The sequence below is a fragment of the Manis javanica genome, chromosome 2, assembly GCF_040802235.1.
Source record: "Manis javanica isolate MJ-LG chromosome 2, MJ_LKY, whole genome shotgun sequence".
NCBI classification, from domain to species: Eukaryota; Metazoa; Chordata; class Mammalia; order Pholidota; family Manidae; genus Manis; species Manis javanica.
This window is the reverse complement of record NC_133157.1, coordinates 155,186,423-155,201,141: the sequence shown is the minus strand read 5'-3', so window position 1 is coordinate 155,201,141 and position 14,719 is coordinate 155,186,423. Positions and strand designations below refer to the sequence as shown.

The 14,719-nt window shown below is 38.4% G+C and overlaps 1 protein-coding gene across 3 annotated transcripts in view; it reads left to right on the top strand.

The window, feature by feature from the left end:
* Positions 1-14,719, top strand: part of PPP1R42 (protein phosphatase 1 regulatory subunit 42) — a 76,635-nt gene that overhangs the window by 13,002 nt on the left and 48,914 nt on the right. For 2 of the 3 annotated variants that reach the window (XM_036998152.2, XM_073229610.1), the window contains exons 2-3: positions 1,131-1,343; positions 5,001-5,167. In XM_036998152.2, the coding sequence (XP_036854047.2) occupies positions 1,218-1,343; positions 5,001-5,167 (293 nt within the window). In that variant the 5' untranslated portion in view covers positions 1,131-1,217. The remainder of the gene's footprint in view (positions 1-1,130; positions 1,344-5,000; positions 5,168-14,719) is intronic. The other variant, XM_073229609.1, reaches the window with a different exon arrangement.

The window sequence follows — 14,719 nt, the reverse complement described above, 5'->3', positions numbered from 1 at the left end:
ATTCAATCTGCAAATAGTAATTTAAAATTTTTGTTATAAAAGTAATAAATTTATACAGATTTCAAAAATCTATGAAGATTTGATAATCTTATTCTGTAGATTATAGTTTGCGTTCTGAAGAGTGTAAGGATACATTCCATGTCTTCAAATATTTCATTGTGGGCATTTTATATAATATAGCCTGGGTAATTACATACCAATGCATGAGAACACAAATTTAATTTACTTTCTACTGAATTCATTTTTCTTCCTCAGCATTGATCTCAGGCCCAGAATACACAAACTGACATGTTTGGTTGGTAAAATTACAAATATACTGGACTTACAATGCTCAATTTTAAACCGTATTTTCTTGTTACATTTTTAATAAGGGAATATAAAGCACAATTGGGGAAACTGGGATATCTGTCACTTAAATAGCTATACTTCCTGGATGACTGAAAAAAATGGGTTATGTCAAATTTATAAGTAAGTATCATTATTATCCTAATTTTATAAGAAACTGAGGTAACATGCCCCAAATTGCCTAACCAGTGAGCAATGGAACCATAATTTGTACCCAGGCAATCTGGATTGAGAACCAATGCATTCTGTTGCCTCTTTTGCACCAGCCCCATTTTCAAGTATGCACCAGTGTCCCTTGTATACACTCAAGGTTTTCACACCATATGTTCTCATTTGACAGTTTAATTAATATAGTCACCACAAGAACTATGGAAAAAGGAGCTGGGAGATCTAGTCTTATTCTCAACTGCTACTAGTATGAAACAAATCTCTGCACCTTAGTTTCTTCACATGAGAACACTAGGTGATAATCTTTGAGGTCCTTTTCAACTCCAAAAGAGAAAAATAATCCTTTAAAAGATGCCCACAACAGTAATTCAATACCAGGAAGAAGAAAAGATGTAAACTAGAAGTTAATGAGCATTCTGTATTAGTTAATTTTGGTGTTTTTAGTCTTATTATAAAAAGAATTAAGTCTATAAACTAGAAAATATCTCAATGCCCCTAAAAATAACTATGAATAAGTTCATCAAATAGTGTATAAAAAAATTAAAGAGTAAGTAAAAATAATTTTTCCTAAATTACTATCTACATAATATTCCTTTTTTTTTTCCTTTTATTTTTAGAATGCTGGGCATAAAACAATACCTAAACCTCCTTTAACATGGTTTCAGAACAGAGCTATTGCTGAGAATTTGATTTATAGAGGAATCATGGTTCGACTGACCTTGGATCTAATTGCCAAAAACAGCAATCTTAAATCCCGAAAAGAAACTACTTCACAATACCTGAAGAAAATAACACACGTAAATTTTTCAGACAAAAATATAGATGCAATTGTAAGAACTCTGAAATTATTTCCTATTTTTACATAATTAACAATGTGAAGTTTAGAAATTGTTAATAAGAAAGTTTTCTTATTAAGTATATTTTTATTACACGGGGGACCCTTGAACAACAGGATTTAGAAAAAGTTTTGAAGATCTGCAGATTTGAAAAAAACATTTTCTTTTCTGTAGCTTACTTTATTGTAAGGATGCATTATATAATACATATACAGAGACTGTGTTAATCAACTATTTATATTACTGGTAAGGCTTCTGGTCAACTGTAGGCTATTTATGGTTAAGTTTTTCAGAAGTCAAAAGTTGTACATGGATTTTAAACTCATGGGGGTCAGCACCCCTGACCCCAATGTTGTTCAAGGGTCAACTAGCTGTATTAGCTATATTTTGACAAATCAGCTTTATGTATTTCACATTTTAATTTCCTATTTGTAATGTTACTTATTAAAATTAAGTCTCTAAAATATATATGATCTATTTTAAATATGTGTTAAATATATATGTTAAAACCCTATAGTGTAACAAACTAGATTTGAAAGCATATGTTAGAAAATAATTTCAAAGATAGTTACTTTTGCATAATTTCAGAACTTTGTAATATGAAATTTTTAACATATCAAAATGTTAGGAACTATGTGAAAACCATATTTCAAAACTTTAACAGTGAAAATGTTTTACCACATAATTTAACTGATTATATAAATGTAGGTTATACTGTGTCGATAATATGAGACAATATTATGTTTACTTGTATAAATTCTGAAACTACATTTTCCCTGTGCTAATTCTTGACTTCAATTTGGGAGACTTTAAAGGCAGCAATCATCCTTTTAGGCCATTTGTTTTATTTTTATTTTTATTTTTTATTAAGGTATCGATATACACTCTTATGAGGGTTTCACATGAGCAACATTGTAGTTACTACATTCACCCCATATTATCAAGTCCCAACCAGACCCCATTGCAGTCACTGTCCAACAGCATAGTCAGATGCTATAGAGTCACTACTTGTCTTCTCTGTGCTATACTGCCTTCCCCATGTGCTATACATGACTCCCCCTACATTACATGTGCTAATCATAATGCCCCTTAATCCCTTTCTCCTTCCCTCCCCACCCACCCACCCTCTCCAACCCTTCCCCTCTGGTAACTGCTAGTCCCTTATTGGAGTCTGTGAGTCTGCTGATGTTTTGTTCCTTCAGTTTTGTTTCATTGTTATACTCCACAAATGAGGGAAATCATTTGGTACTTGTCTTTCTCCACCTGGCTAATTTCACTGAGTATAATACCCTGTAGCTCCATCCCTGTTGTTGGAAATGGTAGGATTTGTTTTCTTCTTATGACTGAATAATATTCCACTGTGTATATGTACCACCTCTTCTTTATCCATTCATCTACTGATGGACACTTAGGTTGCTTCCATGTCTTGCCTACTGTACATAGTGCTGTGATAAACATAGGAGTGCATATGTCTTTTTGAATCTGGGATCTTGTTTTTTTGGGTAAATTCCTAGAAGTGGAATTCCCAGGGCAAATGATATTTCTATTTTTAGTTTTTTGAGGAACCTCCACATTGCTTTCCACAATGGTTAAGCTAATTTACATTCCCACCAACAGTGTAGGAGGGTTCCCCTTTCTCCGCTTTCACACCAGCATTTGTTGTTCCTTGTCTGGTCAAAGTTGGCCATCCTAACTGGTGGAAGGTGATATCTCATTTTGGTTTTAAATTGCATTTCCCTGCTAATTAGCGATGTGGAGCATCTTTTCAGGTGCCTGTTGGCCATCTGAATTTGTTCTTCAGAGATGTGTTTGTTCATATCCTCTGCCCATTTTTTAATTGGGCTATTTACTTTTTGAGTGTTGAGGTGTGTGAGTTCTTTATTTATTTTGGATGTTAACCCCTTGTCAGATGTCATTTGTGAATATATTCTCCCATACTGTAGGATGCCTTTTTGTTCCGCTGATGGTGTCCTTTGCTGTACAGAAGCTTTTTAGTTTGATGTAGTCCCATTTGTTCATTTTTGCTTTTGTTTCCCTTGCCCAAGGAGATGTGTTCAGGAAAAAGTTGCTGTTTATATTCAAGAGATTTTTGCCTATGTTTTCTTCTAAGAGTTTTATTAGCTTCATGATTTCATGACTTACATTCAGGTCTTTGATCCATTTTGAGTTTACTTTTGTGTATGGAGTTAGACAATAATCCAATTTCATTCTCTTGCATGTAGCTGTCCAGTTTTGCCAACACCAGTTGTTGAACAGGCTGTCATTTCCCCATTGTATGTCCATAGCTCCTTTAGCATATATTAATTGACCACATATGCTTGGGTTTATATCTGGGCTCTCTATTCTGATTTTTAGGCCATTTGTATTAGTATTCACTGTTTATAATAAACAGACTATAGATGAGATAAATTTTCTCAAAAAGGCATAAGCTACATGAGGACAGGATCATATCTATTTTGTTTACATCACTCTGAATCACCCATCAAATACAGTGCTTGATTCACACTAAGTGCTTAATAAATATTAATTGAAAGAATTAAAGAAAACACCAAAACCCTAGGCAAAATCATCAATTAAGACTTTTTTTTTTCAGAGACCCTACCCAGTTCCCATTCTACATTCCTTCTCCCCATGATTCCAACCACCCAAACTTCATGTCTCTCTTCTGTTGTCCAGGGAACTCTCTACCTCATACCATTAGAGACTGCTTTCTCCAAAGAGCCTCCATTTAACATTTTTTTTTGTCACCTCAAAATCTGTGCTCCTTTAATGGAATGACCTTTTTTAGGAGCAAAGCAAACTGGTTGAAGTAGTTCACACTAAGATAAGAATAATATGTAAAAAGGTCCAAAGATGTGGTTATATTTTAAAAGATTTTGTTACCTTTATGAAAGCTGAGATATTTTGAAGCAACTTCACAAAACCCTTGCCTACTTATACGATGCTGACTCTACCACCACACAAGAATGACACACTTTAAAAAATACTTTATTTTCTTATCTGAAAAGCAAATTATGTTAATTTGTATAAAAATGCATATAAAAAGAAAAAACCTTTTAATCCTATTGTGCAGAGTAAAGCACTACTCATGTTTAGGTGATGTCCCTCCATTCTTTTTTCTACGCATGTATTCATATAGTTTTATAATAGTAGGTCATATTAAGTGTACTGATTTTATTTTATTATGAGATCCTCAATACATTACTAAAGAAGCTAAAGGATATTTGATAGTTTATATAGTATCCTCTTCAGTAGCATTATCATAGTTTATTAATCTGTTGTTCTTGAATATCTAGATTACTCCAATTTTCAGTATTATAAGCCTCAACAGATTTACTTCAAACCTACAAGAAAGATTAAGCTCTGATTTATAATGTTGAAGCAATAATTTGGAGCCTAATTCCTTCCAAAAAAATTTCTTGCACTGGGAAAATCTTTCGTAACAAATACAGTTTTATTGATATAGTTACAGAATACTAAAATATAGACCAATCATTTTCGTCTTGTTGTGACTGTGCTAAGAACAAAGGAATACTATTCTTTTATATTAACCTTAAGGAAATGTTCAGAATGATAAGGTGAAAAAATTTCTTAAAGACATTCAAGTTTTCGGGAGAAATAAAGTATGGCTTCTTTTTATTTTCTTTTTAGGAAGACCTGTCTCTTTGCAAAAACCTTAGTGTTTTATATTTGTATGATAATCGTATTAGTCAAATCTCTAATTTGAATTATGCCACAAATCTGACCCACCTGTATCTACAAAACAATTGTATTTCATGTATAGAAAACCTCAGCTCATTAAAGAAACTGGAAAAACTGTAAGTGCTTTTATTTTTAAGTAATGTAATTGTCATCATTAAAGTAATATTTTTGCATGCAGGCCTTCCCATTATCTGCAGTTTTGTGGAACAGGCCTCAGTTTTTATTCTCTTGTAATATCATTAGTGCAAAATAAATTGTTTCACATATAATACTTTACAATTTGTGTTTTACTAAGCCTAGTACACTTTTCTTTGCAGGAGTTGTCTTTAAGGGATACCTAAGCATCCTTAAGTAGGTTCAACCAGTGAAAAAAGTTTCCATAGAACCCAAATGAGTTCTGTGCCTTTCAGAATCATACATCTCAAAAGGGCTGGGTCACAGAATGGCTAATGTTGATGTAGATTTGATTGTAAAATGTTATTTACTGACTGTAATGATTTTAAACAATGACAACTGATGGATTCAATTTCCTCAGATTGGGAGAACAATCAGTGCTTCTCAAAAAGTGGACCAAGAGCTTCAGAATGGGAAGAAGAAAGTAGAGTGGAAAATGCTTATTAAAAATGCAGACTGCTGGGTTCCAGCCTCGATAGCCAAATCAGAATCTCTGGGGGTTAGCCTCAGAAATCTTCATTTTTAAACCTACAATTCTTCTGCACCCTAACATAAGAGGAGCACTGGCAGATAATTTAATAAGGACTATTCCAATTCTCTCACTTTAAAAACAATAAATTTATTCCTTAGGCTAAATTAAGTATAAGAATAATATATATAGGCGCGGGAGCCAAGATGGCGGCGTGAGTAGAGCAGTGGAAATCTCCTCCCAAAAACACATAGAGCTATGAAAATATAACAAAGAAAAATCTTCCTAAAATAGAGACCACAGGACACAGGACAACATCCAGACCACATCCACACCTGCAAGAACCCAGCGCCTTGTGAAGGGGGTAAGATACAAGCCCCAGCCCGGCGGGACCCGAGCGCCCCTCCCCCCGGCTCCCGGCGGGTGGAGAGAAACCGGAGCAGTTTTTTTTTTTTTGGCGAGCGCTTTTTGGAAGCCTTAGAGGGACGGGCCCCCGTTGCTGGGGAGGCAGGGTGGTGGGACCGGTGAGGAGGTGCCTGGGAACAGCGCCGGAGGACAAAGAATATCCCGCGTTTCTCCCTGCGAGACCTGGGGGCGGGTGCCTGAGACCGGTGCCTGAGGACGGAGGAGGTCGCGCGTTTTTCCCCTTTTTTTTTTTTTTCTCTTTATGGCAAGCGCTTTTTGGAAGCCTTGAAGGGACGGGGACCCCAGTGCTAGGGAGGCACGGTGGCGGGACTGGTGAGCGGGTGGCTGGGACCGGCGCCTGAGGACAAAGAATATCCCCCGTTTTTCCCTGCGGGACCGGTGGGCGGGTGCCTGAGACCGGCACTTGAGGACAGAGGAAATCGCGCGTTTTTCCCCTTTTTTTTTTCTCTTTTCTGCGAGTGCTTTTTGGAAGCCTAAAAGGGACAGGGACCCCGGTGCTAGGGAGGCAGGGCGGCGGGACTGGTGAGCGGGTGCCTGGGACCGGCACCTGAGGACAAAGAATATCCCGCATTTTTCCCTGTGGGACCGGTGGGTGGGTGCCTGAGACCGGCACTTGAGGACGGAAGAAATCGCGCGTTTTTCCCCTTTTTTTTCTCTCTTTTTGCCAAGTGCTTTTTGGAAGCCTTGAAGGGACAGGGACCCCGGTGCTAGGGAGGCAGGGCGGCAGGACTGGTGAGCGGGTGCGTGGGACCAGTGCCTGACGACAAAGAATATTGAGCGTTCCTTCCCTGCGGGACCGGTGGGTGGGTGCTTTTTGGAAGCCTTGAAAGGACAGGGACCCTGGTGCTAGGGAGACAGGGCAGCAGGACCAGTGCGCGGGTGCCTGGGACCGGCACCTGAGGAAAAAAAAAAAAAAATCGCGTGTTTTTTCTTTTTTTTTTCCTTTCTGTTCCCTCTCTCATTGTTGCTGTTGTTGTTTTGGTTTGGAGAGTGCTTTTTGGAAATCTTAAAGGGGCAGGACAGGTCACTTAGACCAGAAGCAGGGAATCTGGGGATCTCTGGGCACTCTAACCCCCTGGGCAGCAGGGAGCACAGAGGCCCCTTGCGGAGATAAATAGTCTCCTGGCTGCTCCCCCTCTAACGGGGCTCCACCATTTTGGAGGAACAGCCCCAGCCAGGCCAAGCCCACAGCAACAGTGGAGATAAACCCCAAAGCAACTGGGCAGGAAGCAGAAGCCCTGTCTGCGCACAGCTGCCCAGCACAAGCCACTAGAGGTCGCTATTCTCCCAGGAAAAGGCTACAAACCAACAAGAAGGGAAGCTCTTCCAGCGGTCACTTGTACCAGCTCTGCAGACTATCTCTATCACCATGAAAAGGCAAAACTACAGGCAGACAAAGATCACAGAGACAACACCTGAGAAGGAGACAGACCTAACTAGTCCTCCTGAAAAAGAATTCAAAATAAAAATCATGAACATGCTGACAGAGATGCAGAAAAAAATGCAAGAGCAATGGGATGAGATGCAGAGAAAAATGCAAGAGCAGTGGGATGAGATGCAGAGAAAAATGCAAGAGCAGTGGGATGAAGTCCGGAAGGAGATCACAGATGTCAGGAAAGAGATCACAGAAGTGAAACAATCCCTGGAAGGATTTATAAGCAGAATGGATAAGATGCAAGAGGCCATTGAAGGAATAGAAGCCAGAGAACAGGAACGTATAGAAGCTGACATAGAGAGAGATAAAAGGATCTCCAGGAATGAAACAACACTAAGAGAAATATGTGACCAATACAAAAGGAAAAACATTCGTATTATAGGGATACCAGAAGAGGAAGAAAGAGGAAAAGGGATAGAAAGGGTCTTTGAAGAAATAATTGCTGAAAACTTCCCCAAACTGGGGGAGGAAATAATCGAACAGACCATGGAATTATACAGAACTCCCAACAGAAAGGATCCAAGGAGGACAACACCAAGACACATAATAATTAAAATGGCAAGGATCAAGGACAAGGAAAGAGTTTTAAAGGCAGCTAGAGAGAAAAAGGTCACCTATAAAGGAAAACCAATCAGGCTAACATCAGACTTCTCAACAGAAACCCTACAGGCCAGAAGAGAATGGCATGATATACTTAATGCAATGAAACAGAAGGGCCTTGAACCAAGGATACTGTATCCAGCACGACTATCATTTAAATATGATGGTGGGATCAAACAATTCCCAGACAAGCAAAAGCTGAGGGAATTTGCTTCCCACAAACCACCTCTACAGGGCATCCTACAGGGACTGCTCTAGATGGGAGCACCCCTAAAAAGAGCACAGAACAAAACACACAACATATGAAGAAGGGAGGAGGAGGAATAAGAAGGGAGAGAAGAAAAGACTCTCCAGACAGTGTATATAACAGCTCAATAAGCGAGCTAAGTTAGGCAGTAAGATACTAAAGAAGCTAACCTTGAACCTTTGGTAACCACGAATCTAAAGCCTGCAATGGCAATAAGTACATATCTTTCAATAGTCACCCTAAATGTAAATGGACTTAATGCACCAATCAAAAGACATAGAGTAATAGAATGGATAAAAAAGCAAGACCCATCTATATGCTGCTTACAAGAAACTCACCTTAAACCCAAAGATAAGCATAGACTAAAAGTCAAGGGATGGAAAAACATATTTCAGGCAAACAACAGTGAGAAGAAAGCAGGGGTTGCAGTACTAATATCAGACAAAATAGACTTCAAAACAAAGAAAGTAACAAGAGATAAAGAAGGCCACTACATAATGATAAAGGGCTTAGTCCAACAAGAGGATATAACCATTCTAAATATATATGCACCCAATACAGGAGCACCAGCATATGTGAAGCAAATACTAACAGAACTAAAGAGGGAAATAGACTGCAATGCATTCATTGTAGGAGACTTCAACACACCACTCACCCCAAAGGATAGATCCACCGGGCAGAAAATAAGTAAAGACACACAGGCACTGAACAACACACTAGAACAGATGGACCTAATAGACATCTATAGAACTTTACATCCAAAAGCAACAGGATATACATTCTTCTCAAGTGCACATGGAACATTCTCTAGAATAGACCACATACTAGCTCACAAAAAGAGCCTCAGTAAATTCCACAATATTGAAATTCTACCAACCAATTTTTCAGACCACAAAGGTATGAAAGTAGAAATAAATTCTACAAAGAAAACAAAAAGGCTCACAAACACATGGAGGCTTAACAACATGCTACTAAATAATCAATGGATCAATGAACAAATCAAAATAGAGATCAAGGAATATATAGAAACAAATGACAACAACAACACTAAGCCCCAACTTCTGTGGGATGCAGCGAAAGCAGTCTTAAGAGGAAAGTATATAGCAATCCAGGCACACTTGAAGAAGGAAGAACAATCCCAAATGAATAGTCTAACATCACAATTATTAAAACTGGAAAAAGAAGAACAAATGAGGCCTAAAGTCAGCAGAAGGAGGGACATAATAAAGATCAGAGAAGAAATAAACAAAATTGAGAAGAATAAAACAATAGCAAAAATCAACGAAACCAAGAGCTGGTTCTTTGAGAAAATAAACAAAATAGATAAGCCTCTAGCCCAACTTATTAAGAGAAAAAGAGAGTCAACACAAATCAACATAATCAGAAATGAGAATGGAAAAATCACGACAGACTCCACAGAAATACAAAGAATTATTAAAGACTACTATGAAAACCTATATGCCAACAAGCTGGAAAACCTAGAAGAAATGGACAACTTCCTAGAAAAATACAACCTCCCAAGACTGACCAAGGAAGAAACACAAAAGTTAAACAAACCAATTACAAGCAAAGAAATTGAAACAGTAATCAAAAAACTACCCAAGAACAAAACCCCGGGGCCGGACGGATTTACCTCGGAATTTTATCAGACACACAGAGAAGACATAATACCCATTCTCCTTAAAGTGTTCCACAAAATAGAAGAAGAGGGAATACTCCCAAACTCATTCTATGAAGCCAACATCACCCTAATACCAAAACCAGGCAAAGACCCCACCAAAAAAGAAAATTACAGACCAATATCCCTGATGAACGTAGATGCAAAAATACTCAATAAAATATTAGCAAACAGAATTCAACAGTATATCAAAAGGATCATACACCATGACCAAGTGGGGTTCATCCCAGGGATGCAAGGATGGTACAACATTCGAAAATCCATCAACATCATCCACCACATCAACAAAAAGAAAGACAAAAACCACATGATCATCTCCATAGATGCTGAAAAAGCATTTGACAAAATTCAACATCCATTCATGATAAAAACTCTCAGCAAAATGGGAATAGAGGGCAAGTACCTCAACATAATAAAGGCCATATATGAAAAACCCACAGCCAGCATTATACTGAACAGCGAGAAGCTGAAAGCATTTCCACTGAGATCGGGAACCAGACAGGGATGCCCACTCTCCCCACTGTTATTTAACATAGTACTGGAGGTCCTAGCCACGGCAATCAGACAAAACAAAGAAATACAAGGAATCCAGATTGGTAAAGAAGAAGTTAAACTGTCACTATTTGCAGATGATATGATACTGTACATAAAAAACCCTAAAGACTCCACTCCAAAACTACTAGAACTGATATCGGAATACAGCAAAGTTGCAGGATACAAAATCAACACACAGAAATCTGTAGCTTTCCTATACACTAACAACGAATCAATAGAAAGAGAAATCAGGAAAACAATTCCATTCACCATTGCATCAAAAAGAATAAAATACCTAGGAATAAACCTAACCAAGGAAGTGAAAGACTTATACTCTGAAAACTACAAGTCACTCTTAAGAGAAATTAAAGGGGACACTAATAAATGGAAACTCATCCCATGCTCATGGCTAGGAAGAATTAATATCGTCAAAATGGCCATCCTGCCAAAAGCAATATACAAATTTGATGCAATCCCTCTCAAATTACCAGCAACATTCTTCAATGAATTGGAACAAATAATTCAAAAATTCATATGGAAACACCAAAGACCCCGAATAGCCAAAGCAATCCTGAAAAAGAAGAATAAAGTAGGGGGGATCTCACTCCCCAACTTCAAGCTCTACTACAAAGCCATAGTAATCAAGACAATTTGGTACTGGCACAAGAACAGAGCCACAGACCAGTGGAACAGATTAGAGACCCCAGAAATTAACCCAAACATATATGGTCAATTAATATTTGATAAAGGAGCCATGGACATACAATGGCAAAATGACAGTCTCTTCAACAGATGGTGCTGGCAAAACTGGACAGCTACATGTAGGAGAATGAAACTGGACCATTGTCTAACCCCATATACAAAGGTAAACTCAAAATGGATCAAAGACCTGAATGTAAGTCACGAAACCATTAAACTCTTGGAAAAAAACATAGGCAAAAACCTCTTAGACATAAACATGAGTGATCTCTTCTTGAACATATCTCCCCGGGCAAGGAAAACAACAGCAAAAATGAGCAAGTGGGACTACATTAAGCTGAAAAGCTTCTGTACAGCGAAAGACACCATCAATAGAACAAAAAGGAACCCTACAGTATGGGAGAATATATTTGAAAATGACAGATCTGATAAAGGCTTGACGTCCAGAATATATAAAGAGCTCACACGCCTCAACAAACAAAAAACAAATAACCCAATTAAAAAATGGGCAGAGGAACTGAACAGACAGTTCTCCAAAAAAGAAATACAGATGGCCAAGAGACACATGAAAAGATGCTCCACATCGCTAATTATCAGAGAAATGCAAATTAAAACTACAATGAGGTATCACCTCACACCAGTAAGGATAGCTGCCATCCAAAAGACAAACAACAACAAATGTTGGCGAGGCTGTGGAGAAAGGGGAACCCTCCTACACTGCTGGTGGGAATGTAAATTAGTTCAACCATTGTGGAAAGCAGTATGGAGGTGCATCAAAATGCTCAAAACAGACCTACCATTTGACCCAGGAATTCCACTCCTAGGAATTTACCCTAAGAACGCAGCAATCAAGTTTGAGAAAGACAGATGCACTCCTATGTTTATCGCAGCACTATTTACAATAGCCAAGAATTGGAAGCAACCTAAATGTCCATCTGTAGATGAATGGATAAAGAAGATGTGGTACATATACACAATGGAATACTACTCAGCCATAAGAAGTGGAAAAATCCAACCATTTGCAGCAACATGGATGGAGCTGGAGAGTATTATGCTCAGTGAAATAAGCCAAGCGGAGAAAGAGAAATACCAAATGATTTCACTCATCTGAGGAGTATAGGAACAAAGGAAAAACTGAAGGAACAAAACAGCAGCAGAATTACAGAACCCAAAAATGGACTAACAGGTACCAAAGGGAAAGGAACTGGGGAGGATGGGTGGGCAGGGAGGGATAAGGGGGGGGAAGAAGAAGGGGGGTATTAAGATTAGCATGCATGGGGGGGAGGGAGAAAGGGGAGGGTGGGCTGCACAACACAGAGAGGACAAGTAGTGACTCTACAACATTTTGCTAAGCTGATGGACAGTAACCGTAATGTGGTTGTTAGGGGGGACCTGATATAGGGGAGAGCATAGTAAACATAGTATTCTTCAGGTAAGTGTAGATTAAAAATTTAAAAAAAAAAAAAAAGAAAGAAAGAAAGAAAAGGGGGATTACTCCTTAACAGGATAAAACTATTGGTAAATCAAAGATCAACGCATGCTTTAAATATCCTTAATGTTGATCACTTAAAGGGTGTCAGATGATCAGCTATGGAGGTACTCTTTTCTGATAATATTCCTTTCTCTTAATTAAAAAAAAAAAAAAAAAGCAGTTACTGTGTGCTGACCTCCAATGAGTTCTGCACAGTGGTATAGAGGGCATGTCAAAGTGTGGGCAAAGGGTCTGTTTGTTTCTACGCAGAAGATCAAGGCCTAGCTTGGATACCCAGAAAATGAACTAAGATACGATATGAGGAGGAGCTTCCGGCATCAGCACTCTCTGGAGGACTCGTGCCGGGGGATGATCATCAAAAAGCCTCCACAGGGATCCGGACGATGCTGCGGTTGTGGCTGCATCCAGCCCACCATCTCCTGGACTTGCCATGAGAAGGAGGAGGGAGATGTCTAGGCTGGCATGTGCATACAGTGAGACAACGAATTTGACTGGATCTGTACTGTTGGAACTCAACCAGGAGTTGGGAGGGGTGCAAGTTGTAGCACCCCAAAATCTCATGACTATAGACTATCTATGGTTAAAAGAACATATGGGATGTGAACAGATCCCAGAAATGGGCTGCTTTAATTTGTCTGATGGTTCAAGTACAGTTGGAAAATATCCATCATATCATAGATAAATTTTCACAAATGCCTAGGGTGCCTAAATGGTTTTCTTGGCTTCACTGGAGATGGCTGGTAATTATAGATTTGCTTTGTTTATGTCACCGTATTCCTATTATGTCAATATGTGTGTGCAAATTAGTTAGTAGTTTAAAACCTATACATACTTAAGGTACTATACAAGAAGATATGTCAAAGAAATAATCAATCCTCCCAAGTTTCCTTCATATGCTACATCTATAGCTTTTCTTCTTCCTTCCTAATTACAAACTTTAAATAGAATTCGTGCCTCATATCGAATTTACCGAGTATCATAATTCCTCCAGGTGGTAAAGATACCTCGAGACAAGTGCTGGGCATAGAAGCCACAGGGCATAAATCTGCAAAGAAGTAAAAAGCTAACCTTTGCAAACAATATGGCTTCTCTCTCACTTACCAACTTTACATTTCCCTGTATGGCCCCGGAAGATGACTGGTTAGCCAGAGACGGGTAAGATTCCTCAAGGGAGGAACAACCTAAGACAGGCACAGTCGCAGGGGGGCCATCAGGTGAGAATTTGGGGATCAACAGAGGTGAGGCTCAGAACCTCACCCCCCCTGCTTTGAGAGAAATCTTCTGCATCCGTGGATGTTTTGCTGCCCTTGTCTAGCCTGGATTAATACTTAGTCCATAGGCACACACCTGATCATCTGATCATCTACATTTGCCTTCTTACAGCACTAAACTATGTTTTCTACCTTTATCTTGCATCTACCTACCACTTCAGCATTTTATTAAAAATAAAAATAATAATAATAATAGGAGAAATGTGGGATCAACATATAAATCAAGTACAAAAATCAAATGAATATTCATATTTGACCTGATGGTTTATAGGTCATATTGCATGATCAAAACCGAAAGTTTCTGTGATGACTGCCCTTGTACTGTTCACCATGTAAGAATTTATTCACTCTGTAAGAATTCGTTCACCATGTAAGAACTTGTTCGTTATGCTTCAGAAGATTGGAGACTGACGAGAATTAGGCTTGAGATGGATTAATGATTGTACATTGAGCATTGACCCCCCTATACTGAATTTTATTGTTGTTAACAACCATTTGATCAATAAATATGAGAGATGCCCTCTCAAAAAAAATAAAATAAAATAAAATAAAATAAAATAAAAAAAAAAAAAGAATAATATATATAAACCTTTCATTAGTTCAATATGAAAGAATATTCTGCATATATAATTTCCACACAATT